General features: G+C 37.3%; 1 protein-coding gene across 7 annotated transcripts in view; it reads left to right on the top strand.

The window, feature by feature from the left end:
- ATG10 (autophagy related 10) overlaps positions 1-14,985 on the top strand; it is a 306,219-nt gene that overhangs the window by 242,422 nt on the left and 48,812 nt on the right. For all 7 annotated transcript variants that reach the window (XM_032847333.1, XM_032847317.1, XM_032847308.1 and 4 more), the window contains one exon: positions 733-830. In XM_032847333.1, coding sequence (XP_032703224.1) covers positions 733-830 — 98 coding nt within the window. The remainder of the gene's footprint in view (positions 1-732; positions 831-14,985) is intronic.

The following is a 14,985-nucleotide window of genomic DNA, read 5'->3' as shown; positions in this document are numbered from 1 at the left end:
CATGCCAATTCCTTCTCATGTCCCCTCACCTTTCACAATTCCCTTGCTCCACCTGCCACAAACAGTGGATGTTAATGTCTCCTTCCTCTGGACTGACAGAGAACTGCAGTTTTCCTCTTGTCAACAATGACTTTCTATCTAGTATTTTGGTATTAGTATTCTATTGATACACTTGTCACAGTTTCCCTAGTAGATGGTAGGCTTCTTACTAGGAGAAACAGTGTGCTTTCCTTTTCTCTATTCCCCATAGTACTCAGCTGAATGATTTGAACATTACAGATAGTTAGTCAATGAGAGAGTGAAAGAAGCGTGTGTACGCACAGTCTTTGATTTAAGAACTAGAAGAATTATTAAGATTTCAGAGGTATTCGTAGTGCACCCTTGTGAATATGGGAATCCATCCACCTGGTCCTTTGCCTGTGCTTGTATCTATCAGTTCTCTCTAAAGTACATTTGGATTTTATTTATTTTGCAGAATTCCTACAGGCAATGAATGAGCAGATAATTTAACTGCTAGACGATTACAAAGGAGAGAAGCTTGAATGTTTAAATTTCCCTCAGGAAGAAAATAGTAATTCATATAGCACTCTTTTGATATATAAGTAATATGTGTACCACTAGCAAAGATTAAAAAAAAAATCATGGTATTCTTCTAGGAGTTTTAGATAAACACCAAGCACCATTGTGTCAAATAGACTACTGACTGATGGTCTTTGCCATCCACTTTTGCAGATGGAAGACCTTTAGCTCTGAAGGACATATGGGAAGGAATCCATGAGTGTTACAAGTCACAGCTGCTGCAGGAGCCATGGGACACCATTACCCAACAGGTTAGAGAGTACTTTTATTTTATTATATGTGATTCCTTCCCTCTGCTCATCTTTTCTTCTAGTTCTCTCCTCTACCCTTTCCTATTTCATTCCGCTACATCCTTACAGATTTCAGTTCAAAGACAGTTTCCTTTAAGATACTTTCTCAGACCCAGAGATGGTTTCTTTTCCCTGTTACAAGCTCTCAAAGCAACCTGTAGTTTTCCTTTATAGTGCTTATCAAAATTTTCAATTATATATTTGGACAGTTTTTTTTAATTAATGTATTTCTTTGTCATTGTACTGTGCATTCCCATGTGGGCAGAACCTTGTTTTTTTTTTTCTCTCTCTCTCTCTTTTTTTTTCTCTCTCTCTGTTTTTAAAGATTTATTTATTTATTTTAGAGAGAGAGAGAGAGAGAGAGAAAGAGAGCATGAGTTGGTGGCAGGGGGCATGGAGAGATTCTCAGGCAGACTCTGCTCTGAGCTTGGTATCACAACCCTGAGATCATGACCTGAGCGGAAATCAAGAGTCGGATACTTAACCAGCTGTGCCACCCAGGCACCTCTTTTTCTCTCTTTATTGTACACCCAGCATTGGCACAGTACTTATCATATAGTGAATGCTCAATAAAAATGTATTAAGTAAATGAGAGTAGTAACTAAGTTGGCATATTCACTAAGAAGTACATGATTTAGCTTGTGTCACCTACAGTGCTTCAGAGTTTTGCTAATAGGTACATTTGCAAAAAAAATAAACTTTTGATTAATAAGAGGTTTGCAATAGGGATCTGAAAAAAGTAGAGAAAATACATCTGCAAAAGTACATATAAAAAGTAGAATTGCAAAAGTAGGGAAAAATAGATCTGTCAATCATATAAGTCATTATTAGTGCCTTGCTAAAATCAGCAGTTAATTATTTTAGAAATTTAAAAATACTCATCACCTTGCAACCAATCATGGTCTCCTTAAAAATAATTTTTACTTATGTCAAAAATCTTATTTTTTCCCAGGCTCTGTTAAGCTTAATCAAAGCTTCCTTTAAAAATGATTTTATCAGCCATTAGAATTTTTATGCCCTCTTATGTGTTTGATCATAATAATGACAGTTTACCTCCCAATCAACGTAAGAATCCTTAGCATCTTGTAAGTAGTTCTTTGACAGTAGCTGTAAATGACCATTTTCTAGGTTTTAATTGAGGACAAAACTAAGTTTAAGTACATGCATATTTCACACAGCCCCTCAAGTTAATCCTTTCCTCTCCTTTCCCACTATTGCCCTCTTAGATCAAGTCCTCTAGCCTCACCTGGAATAGTTAGTTGGGCCTCAAACCTCAGTCTTCTCCTCCTTCCTCCCTGCCCTATCATTAATCACATCCTCCTAACCATGATGTGTGTATCTTGCCTATGCACAAACCTGCAGTAGTGGTCCAAAGGCCTATGGCATGTGGTCTAAATGCCTCACCTGGGCTCCAGTGGCTGCCACTCCCTGGCTCCAGCCTATCCTTTCAAGCTTATCTTTGACCCCGCTGTACACAGTCTCAGCTCCTGCCAAACATGGCTATTCGTTTCCCAGAAGCCATCCTGTGCAGTTTGTTCTTGGAAGTCTTTCCAGCCTTGTCTTCCCTGTTGCCTTTGTTGTATCTTTCTATTTCCTTTTGTTCTCTCATGTTCCTTTATTGAAACCACTTCAGCTCACAAAAATGGTCCCCTCTGAAATTCCAGTTCTGTAGACCCAGGCATGGGTGTTTTCTCTGAAGAAGAAGAATAAGATACATAAGCAAATGCATCATAGAGATTTTTGGCAGGAACATTTCATTTTATGCGAAGCATTTTAGATAAACTTTAAGCATCAAGGTGAGTGCTAAGAGCTTCAACTTCCAGTGTCTTGCCTGTGACCACAGGCTGTCTCAGATTGTATCTGTGGTGTCAGAATCCACAGGACCCAGAAAACGTTTGGTTGGAAGAGTCAAGGAAGATGGCAAAGGTTAGAGGCAAAAGATAGATGGCAAAACATCCAAAAGTACATCTGCATTTACCTTTAGTGCCTTTTTTCTCTGCTTCTTTTCATTTACATTTTACATTATGTTCTTGAGCCCATTTCTTATCCTTTCCCTTTTTCTGTCAGTGTTATCAATCTCAGTGCAAGCCTATAGCACAATTCCTGGCGATCTATGTCATTTTGGGTTTTAATTCTATGTGTCTCTGTTCTGACTTGTGACATATGAACAAGACTTTGAACTCAACTGCATTTTCTTAGTTTCCTAATATGATGTTGCAAAGAGATTTCTGCTGATAGAACTCCAAGCTGCTAAACCGACCAAATAAACCAATCTGTACATTGATTGTAACTGAATTGACTAATATCTTTTAATCTGTAGTCACTTAAGTGCCATGTAGACAGCCTGTTAATGGACCATCTACTCCTCCTGTCATAGTATAGTAGTAATGATCAAATCCAGTCACAATAAGCATTATTATTTCTAAGACCCAAGTGTGAGGGCTCACTTAATGGGAGAGATGGTTGATATATCCAAACTGCAACACAACTGGAACATTTAGGTCTTCCTTTGGGATTTGTCTTATGTGGATTGGTCTGTGGACAGCTATCCCACCTTTGACAACAAACTTTGTGGCAGCTTTAGAATTGCTCTTTGCAGTGCATGTGTGGGCATTAAAGACCTAGCCAGGGAAACTCACTTGTCACTCTTGTATTAGTTGGCACTCGAAAGTCATCGTGAATGTCTCCTTTGGTGGTCTTGGCTTTTATTCCTAGATTAGCTAATGGATTGGTATTTACATGCTCTTCTTTGCCTAAGATCTTTGAGAGAGTGGATCTTTGTTTTTGTAAAACCACATGTGGAGAGAAACACTGAGTGTCCTCAGCTGGGAGAAAGGGAGGTTGTGATATAGCACTGGGGGAGAATGGGCTGATAGACTATCGGTGGCACCAAACAGTAGATAGTGTTTTGCAGAATTATAGTAAAGAACCATTAGCTTGCAGACTGAACGTGATAATAATATCCTGTCCTTCAGAGAGGCTCAAAAACAAAAGCAGCCTCCGCGCAATAGAAAATGCGTTTCACTTCATCTTCAGGCTTGATTGTGCTCATATAGCTTGTTGCTCTTCATCTTTAGTAATCACACTTCTGTTCTCTCAGCGTTTGTCTTGATGATAAGGACCTGTTCATGTCAGACATGAACCCTCTCTTTTGACGACAAGCCACTAATGAATCTCATACATTTGATTATGGTGATTACTTACCTGCTTTTGTCCAACATTATGAATTACCTATTATCTCAACCCTGTAGCCTAATAAAGAACTTCTGAAAGAAAGTTAACAGATGCCTAGGTTGCATCTGCCCATATTGGTACAGTGAATGTTACAAAAATGATTACTTGCATGTGCAGGCTCCATGTCTTAGATAAAGAACTCCTGTGATCTTGGCACAGATTAAAAGTCATAACAAAGCATACTTTCAATTTTACTTGAAGATGTGTGTGTTTATGTGGAAGTGGTCGGATAAGTAATTGTTTCTTACCATCTTCTTATTTTTAAACCTTATATTATGAAAAATTATAAACATATCCAAAAGTAGATTAGTAGTATAAAGCATTTACAAGCTAATGACCAATCTCATATATATATATATATACACACAAGCTAATGACCAATCTCATATCATATATATATATATAAAGTATCTCACCCAATCTGGAATATTTAGGAAGCAAATCTTAAACATTATATCTCATCCATACAAATTGAAGTATGTATCTTTAAAAGACAAGGACTTTATACCTAATGTTTATAGCAGCTTTATCCATAATAGCCCAATGGAAATAACTCTGATGTCCTTCAGACCATGGAGATTAAATGAAGTTGTGCGTCCTTACTAGGGAATCCTATCCAGTAGCACAAAGGAACCAACTACTGGTATGCTGAACAACCTGGATGAGTGTCCAGAAAATTATTCTGAATTCCAAAAGCCAATCCTAAAAGGTTGCATAATACATGATTCCACTTAATCTAACATTTTTGAAATTAGAGAGGGGATTTGTGTTAGAGAAGAGGTGTAGGTGGGAAGGAAGAGAGTGTGGCTATACCAGGCAACATGAGAGGGAACATTGTAGCAATAGAAATGTCCTGTGTCTGACCTATCAATGTTAGTATATTGGTTGTGATATTGTACTATAGTTTTGCAAGGTGTTATCATTGGGGAGCTGCTGAAGGGTATGAATAATCTTTTTGTATTATTTCTTACAATTGTGTATGGAATCTATTGTTATCTCAAAAAGCTTAATTGAAAAAAAGGTAAGGACTCTTAATAAACATAACCACATTTCTGTTATCACAATAAACTGATAATAATTTCTTAATATCCTAAAATAAACAATTAAAGCTTAAATTTCCACAATTTTTAAAAAATTTTATAGTTTCTGTGGGTCGGATTCAAATAAGGTTTATATTTTAAAATGTTTAACATCTCTAAAGACTTTTGAAAACAAGGATTCTCATTCTTTTCTCTTTTTTTCCTCATACATTTTTGTTGACGAAGCAAGGTTGTTTGTCCTGTAGTATTCGTATCTGTTTTTTGTTTGTTTCTTTTTTTCCTAATTGTAATCCTGTGGTATTGTTTGGTATGTTCCTCCCTGAGCTTTCTATAAACTGGTAGTTAGATCTGGAGGGTTGATCAGATTCAGGTTTGTTTTTTGGGGCAAGAATACTTCAATAGGTGATTCTGGATATTTCTATCAAGAGGCACATAATGTTTGGTTATCATTCTTTTTTGTGATGTTAGCAGCCATTCATGATTATTGCTTAGATCCGTTAACTCATTAAGGGTTGCAAATGGTGATGTTCTAATTCCAGCATTCATTATTTATTAGTTGGGCTGCTTTATAACAGCAGTTTCCCTCACCAGATTAGTTACTTGACATATGCTTTGTATAGAAAATGCAGGATAAATGTTCTAGCTTAAGATAATGACCTTGTTTCCTAACATCCTAAGGTGACCAAGAAAGTTTTCTTATGTATCTTTGTGGACTCATGGATATAGATGTTTTATGCATTTCAATTCATTATAGTGGTTTTCTTTATCGTTATTCAGTTGTTGCAACAACAGGGATGGAACTAGAGGGTATTATGCTGAGTAAAATAAGTCAGTCAGAGAAAGACAATTATCATGTGGTTTCATTCATATGTGGAATTTAAGAAACAAAATAGATGAATTTAGGGGAAGGGAAGGAAAAATAAAATAAAATGAAAACAGAGAGGGAGGCAAACCATAAGAGACTCTTAACTCCAGGAAATAAACTGAGAGTTATATCCAACTGGGGTAACTGGGTGATGGGCATGAAGGAGGGCACTTGATATAATGTGCACTGGGTATTATATGCAACTGATGAATCACTGAATACTACCCCTGAAACTAATAATACGCTATAGTGTATTATTATCTAAACTGAATTTAAGTTAAAAAAAATTTTAAAGTCTCTTTAAGTTGGCTCCTGAGTTATTTTGATATAACCCAAGTAGCTTTGATGGGTTCTTGCTTTTTGAATTGACCAATTGTTGCATATTCATATTGCAGAATTCATGCCCAGACTCACCCCTCCATTTTCCAAGGAGTCTTGCTTTCTTTCAGAGACTTTATCGAGGTGCCAGAACCAGACAGAGTGAGCACCACTGCTTACTAGCTGTATGAACTCAGGCATAGTTCAAAAACTCTGGGCATCTTATTTTTCCATTAAAGATAATGGCAGCATCTACACAGAGTTGGTGGAAATACTAAAAAAGAGAGTTGCATACAAACCTCAACCTGTGTCATATGCCCCCGCAAATATTTTCCAACACTGTGCACTTTAAATTTGGAAACCAAGATTTTGGAGGTCCTTTGTTTTCTGATTCTTCATGTCTGGGGAAGGCTGTCCAAGTATGAGTAAATGAATGGGATTGGGTGGATAAAGTTGGAAAGAAGCTCATTATATTTCCTCATGTGATCCCACACAAGTACTATGAGAGAACTGGATTAAATATTTGCAGGGAGTAGAGTTAAGAGGAACCTGTTTAATACATATTTTACATACCCCAAATACCATTAATTTCATTTTGAAGACTTCATCATGTCTAAAACATGCGGAAATATGATAATTAATTTCAGTGAGTTTTCATTATATTTCCATCATAAATCTCTCCAGATTTAAAAAAAAAAAAAAACCTCAAACAAAAACAGAACTCCTTAGGTACCTTTTGGTGAATAGATTGCTTTTGACTCTCAGTGATGCAGGAAGTCATTGGTTAAGGAGTCTTAAATAATGAAGCTTGATATGTTGCCTGGTGATTTATAATGATGGCTGATAAACTGATGATTTAATTGTGCTTCCTCTAGTAATAATCTTAAGTGCTCAGTGAAGTTCCAGTGATTGGCTTTCTTCTGAACTCAGTCTCCCTGGAGTCTTTAGGCATCTCTTTTACACAACATCCGATAACTGACTTTTAACTGTTCCTATTTTAAATAATACAAATCAATTAAAATACACAGCTGTTTAACACAACTTCTCAGTGTTGGTATAGGTCTCGGTGGGTATTTCCTGATGGCTCATAATGACATCAATTTCGTGCACCTGGTAGGATCTGTGTGAACTGGAAGTGGCTTAATTCTTAAATGACAAGAAAATTAAGAAGCCTTTTATGGATTGCTGCTGCTGCTTTAGAATCCCTGCCAGCACCACTGCAGACTCTTTCCTTGTGGAGTTTTATTTAAATGGGACTACAGACTTCATGGGGTTGTTTTCTCTGTAATTTGCTGCTCATTTGTTGGATCTGGGTTTCTAGGTATTCGTTCTGGACATTAATAAGACACTTTAGTGGGTAGTTTTCTAGTGCCATAATCTACCTGGGGGACTTGTTATAGAAGCTTTCTAATGTTTCTACCAGTACTCGATGGTTCTAGCACCCTCTACTATCTTAGAAGACAGAAATACACTTTCATCACCATATCTCATGTTCTTTGGTGTTTTCGGGTAATGATGACAGTGCTATTTTTCTCTGTCTCTATCAATAATTATTTCTAGATTTCTAGATTGTCAATCTGCACAAGCATTGTGACTTTTTAAAATATTTTAATAAATATTTTAATAAAGATTTTACTTATTTATTTGACAGACAAAGATCATAAGCAGACAGAGAGGCAGACAGAGGGGTGGGAAGGGAGGAAGCAGGCTCCCAGCTGAGCAGAGAGCCTGATGCGGGCTTGATCCCAGGACCCTGAGACCCAAAGGCAGAAGCTTAACCCACTGAGCCACCCAGGCACCCGCATTGTGACTTTTAATATTTATTGAATGCTGATGCTATGGGTACTTCACTTTAATTCAGAAATATCCACTGTCTCTTATACACTTTTTGTGCTTTTCTTGTTTTGGGGGTAAAAACCACATTTTTCTTAAGTTTTTCTTGTTCTTCAGACTTTCTTTAGATTAAGAAGTATATGAAACTTTGTTCTCAATATCTTTGATGAAACAATTAATTTCTCTCAAAATTTTCTTTGATTTTTACACCCTGGAATGTTTTTGGAAAGTCTTAACTTTATCCTAAGTGCTCTTTAGGCATTGAGATGATATTACTTTCTCATCCCACTTTCACTTTCTAAGGTTTTCTGGCCACTAGCCACTAATTAAGTGTTTAAATGACTCTAAGTAGAAGTGGGGGCTGATTTATTATGGAAGATCCTTGTCTTATTAATTTTTAAGGTGTTTTGTTTTATTCCATCTTACTGAGAGTCCAAGATAAACAAGGAATGTATTTTTTTTTAATAAATAATCAGCTTATACTGGTATGTTTGGGTTTCACTTCTCTAAATTGAAATTTATTTCACTAGGCGATAGAGACAAGAAACTGGTTAATGTACTTTGTTATCTGTGTATCTGTTTGAGGGGAGGGCTGCTTAGCCTCTTACCGTCACAGTCGCACTGTTGACTCAGCACTTGTCTTGAATTTATAGAAGGGCTTTCTTTAAAGAATTTTCCAGCTTTTCACTGATCCTTAAAATTTCTTTTTCTAAAAAAGGAGCATTTTATAAGTGTCAGAGTAAAATACCATTTAAAATATTTATAATTAATTTTAATATGACTCATCTTAGCACAATTTCATTTTGATAATTACCTACCATCAATTTTTAATTTTTAATAAACATCTTAGTTCCACAACTTTACATTTGAGGAATATTTATATTCTCGTTTCTGGTTTTTGAGAAAGAGGTTATTGGTGGGTAAGTGGAAAAACAGCAGCTATAGGTAGAAAGAGAAGCCTGGGGGAGCAGAAAGGCAGGCACAGGACCCAGAGGGAATGGAAGGTATTGTGCCGACACACTTACCCACATAGGCTTTGAGTCCCCTGTAAGGGTATAAGCTTCCTAAGAAAGTTGCTGCTCATTTTATCTTACTTTTGGCATAATGGTGGCTGCACATACATATTCTACCATGTAATTGTCACACATTTTTTTCATTCCTCTTCCTACCCCCTTCAGCCTTTTCTTTTTTTACGTGTTGTTTTCCTGATTCTTTTCCATGTGAGCTATATTTTATAGCTCCATATTTTATATACAGTGTGTATTTTATAGTTTAAAATTTAGCCAATAAGTAGGATTAATACCAAAGTATATAAAGTATGTGTGCAAGTCATTACAAGTATTGTCTTGCATTGCTAATATTTTTTCACTATATTAATTATTTTCTACTTGTCTCTGTCCAGTCTGAATTTCAGAAATATTTCTAGTGGTGTCGAAGTATAGTCTAATATAAGAGTAATACATATACTGTAACCATCAAAGCAAGTGAATGAGAACTAAGTGGTGGAGGGGAAAAGACAGTTGTAGCAGGACAATCTAAGCTAAGGGTCGTTTCTGAGTTTTCTTGAACAATAAGTAACTAAAAGGGAAAGCCAATTAAATCCATTTTTTATTGTTATGGAAGGAAGCAGACAAGTTTATTAAGAAAGACAAACTTTTCTTATGTTAAATTTTAGGAAGGTAATTTTACAAACATGAAAACCTGGTCTCCTTTATAGATACCACTTACACCAACTTCAGGAGATGGGGAGGGAGTGATGTCCAGTTGTAGTTGTGTGAGAGTTTAAATAATGTATGTTGTGTGTTTAGGTTTATACAGCAAAGGCCCTTTTTAGCGGCTTCCTGTTCAGAATGAGCCTGCCGATGTATGCTGAATGCTTGGAAATATTTTTTGAATTTGAATGCCTTTGAACTGGATATGCCCTCTGTAGTTAATCATGGTCACTTACCTTCTTTATTGCCTCATACCTTGTCTACACTTACTTGCTTAGCCTACCTGTCTTCTAGAGACCTTTGTGTTTGCCTATTCCATACAAAATACAAAGAAAGAGTTTAGAAATTCTGTATGATTCTGAATTTGTGAATTTTGGTATGTATTTTGGACTACCCTCAGATAAAAGTGCTATTGTCTGGGCTTGCATTTTTAATAATTGCTATTTTTTCTGATTAACAAAAGTAATACATACTGTTCATTTTTAGCAAGAAGAAAATAAAAATTACTCATAATCTCAAACATTCAGTGGTACTATTGTTAACCTTTCAGTGCATAGCTTTCTAAAATATATTTATATAACTACACATATATAATACATATAGTCACATATATGTATATATTATATATAAATATACACAAATACAAATGAGATTATACTATGCACCTGGTTTTTGAAATTTATATCACAGACATCTTTCCGTGTCAATATTTAAATACATCTAAATTTTACTTTTAGTAGCTGCATAGAATTCGATTCTAAGGCCATGCCATAATTGTTTTAACCAGTTTTACACTTTGAACATTGAGTTCTTTCCTAATTGTTTGTATTATAAACAATTCCTAAGTGAAGATCTTTGAAGTATGATTTGTGTAGTTGTCAGATTATTTCTTTGGAATAAATTATTAAAAGTGAAATTGGTGAGTCAATAATTATTGACTTTTAGAGATTTTGTTAAATATTTCCATGTCAATATCAGAAAACTCGTGCTAATTCTTACCACCAGTAGGATGTTCGAGAATCCATTTCCCTAAGCGTTCACTGATGCTGGTCATAATTGTTCTTCTTAATGAGCTACAATCTGACATCAAGCAGGCATTGGATTGGAGGCAGGTAGTTGAACACTGACGTTCTGACGAGTAGTTGAAATGTAGGTATTTCTTGCAGTTCTTTGGCACATACATTTTAGACACTAAGGAAATTGACATATGGTCGTAATTAAAGGGTCTGAGTTCCATTCTTGCCAACACGGAACATTGTTTCTGTTGTCCAGAGGTGGCTCATGGGAGTACCTGCCAGCAAGGCTGAAGCCTTTTTTTTTTTTCCTTTGCAAGCCTTATTAGATTTGCCCAAATGATTGAGCAGAATCCATGGTAGCCTGTAAATCCCGCTCCTTTAAGTACGGAAGAGAGGATGTTAGATAGCAAGATTTTTTTGCCAGCAGGAATTATCAGTCATCCACCTTGCCCAGCTAACAAGACTTGCATGGACTACTTGACTGAGTAAAACTGTATCTGAAGGGGCCTGCCAGATGATGTAACTATTAATACACACCCCTGCAATTAAGAGTTAGCGTTTTGAATACTTTCAAAGTATTTTCCATGTGGGTCCCAAAGAATGCCTTCCCAAACTGGCAACTTTGGTTTTGGCACAGACTTAAACTGGCAGTAATTAGCTGCTAGATTAATATATTCTTTAAATAGAATGAAGTCATCACCATATAAACAGGAGCTTGTCTTTCTGTTTACTGCCACAGGATATCAAGTACTCACTTCTTCTATGAGCATATGAAAGTGGGAATAAATTTATGTATGGGGCATGAATGCAAGTCTTTTAAGGTTAGAGTTTATCTTGTCTAAGGATTGTTCTGGTTACAACAGCTAACATTTAGGGGGCATTTCTCAAGAGCCGGGCATTCTTCTGAATACACGTATTATTTCGCTTAATCTTCTGAATACCCGTTAAGTTGAATCTGTTCTCCAGATTTTAGAGAAGGAAAAACTGAGGCACAAAGGCATCAGACAACCTGCTAAAGGTCACACATCTACTAAGTGGCAGAACCAGAATTTGAACTAGTGAGCGTGAGAGCTTCTGTCTTAATCACTATGTCTGAGTCCCTTGCACTATGCTAATCTTGTTCTCAAGATTGTCCTATTAATACAGATATATTAAAGTAGATCTGACCCCTTTCTGCATTGTGAACCCCTGAGAATTTGATGAGAACTCTGGAAACTTCTCCTAGGCATACAGTATTTTGCAGTCCTAATCAGGAGAACCCGCAACAGGAAATCCAAATCTTTGGAACTCATAGTGGCTATTGTGGATTAGAACTCAACATTCATCCTACCCTCCTTCTCTTGTGTTCCTCCTGTACTGCAGACACTGGGCAGCTAAAACATAATTCTCCATCTCCCTCTCGGAGAGGGGTCTGAATTTGATTTAGGTTCATCACATCAGATGCAGGGGTATGGGATTTGGAAGGCAGAAGTATTGAGGCTGCAGTTTGTTGGAAGCACTGAAGGTCATGGAGGTCCTCTGTGTGGCTCGTGTTCAGTTACTAGCGTTGGGTGTGTCAATAGATGAAGGGACAGTCATTCTGGTGTGAATTACAGCAGGTGTGGTGTGGCCCTGGTGATGGCCACAGAAGAGACAGTTTCTGATCATGGCAGTGAGGGTCTGATTCTAGAATGGCAGATTCTTGATCTTGGAAAGAAGCAGCAGGTCCCAGGTGTCCAGTTCGCCAATAAGAGCTTAGAAGTTGTTCTTGGAAGTCATATAGAATTTGTTTATTCAGCCCTTCCAATGAAGGCTTCAGCTAGTCAGAAGAGATTCTGGTTTTTGGCAACTGAGCCTTGACTGTGACAGGAATGTATAGCTGGACCCGAGGATAGATTTTTCAATAGGTTGAGAATTTGGCTCCGAAGTCAGAAACACTTGGGTTCTTATTTAAGTTCTACTTATTAACATTGTGACCAAGGACAGATTACTTGACTTTCTCCCTTCCTCATTCTCAAAATGGAGAATTATTCTCTGTGGGAACTATTATAAGGACTACCTCACTGGTTGTTGTGAGAAATTATGTGAGATAATGCATGTGATTCCTAGCACTGATGCTAGGAATGTGAGTAACTATTATCATTAATCCATTAATACTGTGAAAAGGAAAAGCAGTGGACATAATTTCTGTTTCATATAAAATAGAACACTGCAGTGGTCAGTAGAATAATTGTTGAGCCTTAGGTTTCCTACAACGGTTTATTCACAGATACAAACTGATAGTTTATTAAGAAGCTGGTCTAGAACCTGCCCACTCTTTTCTAGAGACTTTGGTATACAAGCTGTCTTTTCACTGTGCTGCCAGACAAGAATGTATTTTCCCTGTTTGCTGTGAAGGAGCAGCCCCTTCCCCAACCCCCCCGCCCTTAGCTGCCGCATCCCTGTAATGCCCCACTCAGCCTGGGCCCTGCCGCACAGGACCAGAGCGCCCCCATAGCCAGTGCCCTGCTTGGCAGTCCAGCACCAATACACTCTGGTTGGGAACAAGAAAGAAAGAAAGGAAGAAAGGAAGAAGGAAGGAAAGAAGGAAAGAAGGAAAGAAGGAAGGAAGGAAGGAAGGAAGGAAGGAGCTGGTCTAGAGTACCTAGGGGTAGTATTTACTTAGTCGACCAAATAGGAGTTTTGTAGTTCTCATTCAAAATAGCATTCAAAGAGTCTCTGGTAGGAGAGACCTTCAGCTGTTTCAATGTGCTGCATTTTACGTGATGGGATTGGCAAGTCATGGCAACAATGTCCCAAGGCTGCAAGAACAGAAGTAGCCCATCTGGGCCTGTGAGAATCCATCTCCACAGTGCTTTTCCCTGAGCCATGCCATGAACAGTTTCCTTCTACAATCTGCAGTTGTTACTGGCTCCATGGCTAACCCCCCAGCATCCTACTGAGACATAGATATATCTTAGCATACCCTACCACACATCTAGAATTCAATGCTACAGATACTGTAGTCAATGTTTTTAGACCACTTGCTGGTAAAGGAGTTAAATTGAATTGAATACATGTCTAAGTAGTTTCCTCTAATCAATATAACCCTTTCTGTCAGGCTCTCTCCCTACCCACACCCTCACCCCCAGCCTTATTCACATAGTCATTCATAACCAACAATGCAAGGGCCTGTCCCTCAAACCCTCACAGGACAGTAAGGCAGGCTTTCAAACTAAGATTTGTTAATATGCAACCAGTGGGGAGCTCCAGGAAAGGGCAGTGAGAACACTAAACACCTTATATCACGGAAGGTTGCTTATATAAGCCATTTAAAGTTTCCTAAAGCTTTCTTCCCCCCACCTTGATTTGCGGGTTGTCACACATTCAATTTAATTGCAAACAGCTGATAAAGGAAAAAATACCTTTAAGAGTCCTGTAAAATGGTCACTTTGGATCCTCTAAAGTCCACCTCATACATAGTAAAAAAAAAAAAAAAATCAACAAAATGCAGTTATTTTCCACATTTTATTTAATTTCTTCACAGGCATGTTTGATAGCAATATCACCACCAGGAAAAGCTAAACGACCATTACTGCTGGTCTCTTGAATATGTTAAACTAGGCAACTAACCTCGCCTTGTTCCTTGACGAGGGGAATTTTCATATTGATACATGTCAAGTCTATCTTTTGAGAGAGCTGAGACAGGAATATATAAGTCTATATTGTTTCTAGCAGATTGCCCAGAAAAAAAAAAATGCCTTTTGATCTTAACTGACATCAGTGTGGCCAGGCCTTACTTTTGCATCTGTTAAAGTTACTTTGTGGACTGAGTGAATAAAAAGGGCTCTTAGATTCCATAGCCTTCGGTGTTTCAGAGTTCATTCTGTCAAAAAAGTCAGTTCTAACACTAATGATAATGATTCACAAGGATGATGATCAGGGTGTTTGAATTTACCTGACCATCCTGGCTCTTCACAAGCCACAGACTTTTGACCCTCTAGGTAAGTTCTGGAGCTCCCTTAGAATAATGATAGGGGGAAAAAAAAGAAAAGAAAAGAAAAGAAAAGAAAAGAGAAAGAAAGAAAGAAGGAAAGAAAGAAAGAAAGAAAGAAAGAAAGAAAGAAAGAAAGAAAGAAA

This window comes from Lontra canadensis, unplaced genomic scaffold (assembly GCF_010015895.1).
Source record: "Lontra canadensis isolate GAN:19392208 unplaced genomic scaffold, GSC_riverotter_1.0 scaffold4, whole genome shotgun sequence".
Lineage (NCBI taxonomy): Eukaryota > Metazoa > Chordata > Mammalia > Carnivora > Mustelidae > Lontra > Lontra canadensis.
The sequence above is the reverse complement of the archived record's forward strand: the minus strand, read 5'-3'. Positions and strand labels throughout refer to the sequence as shown.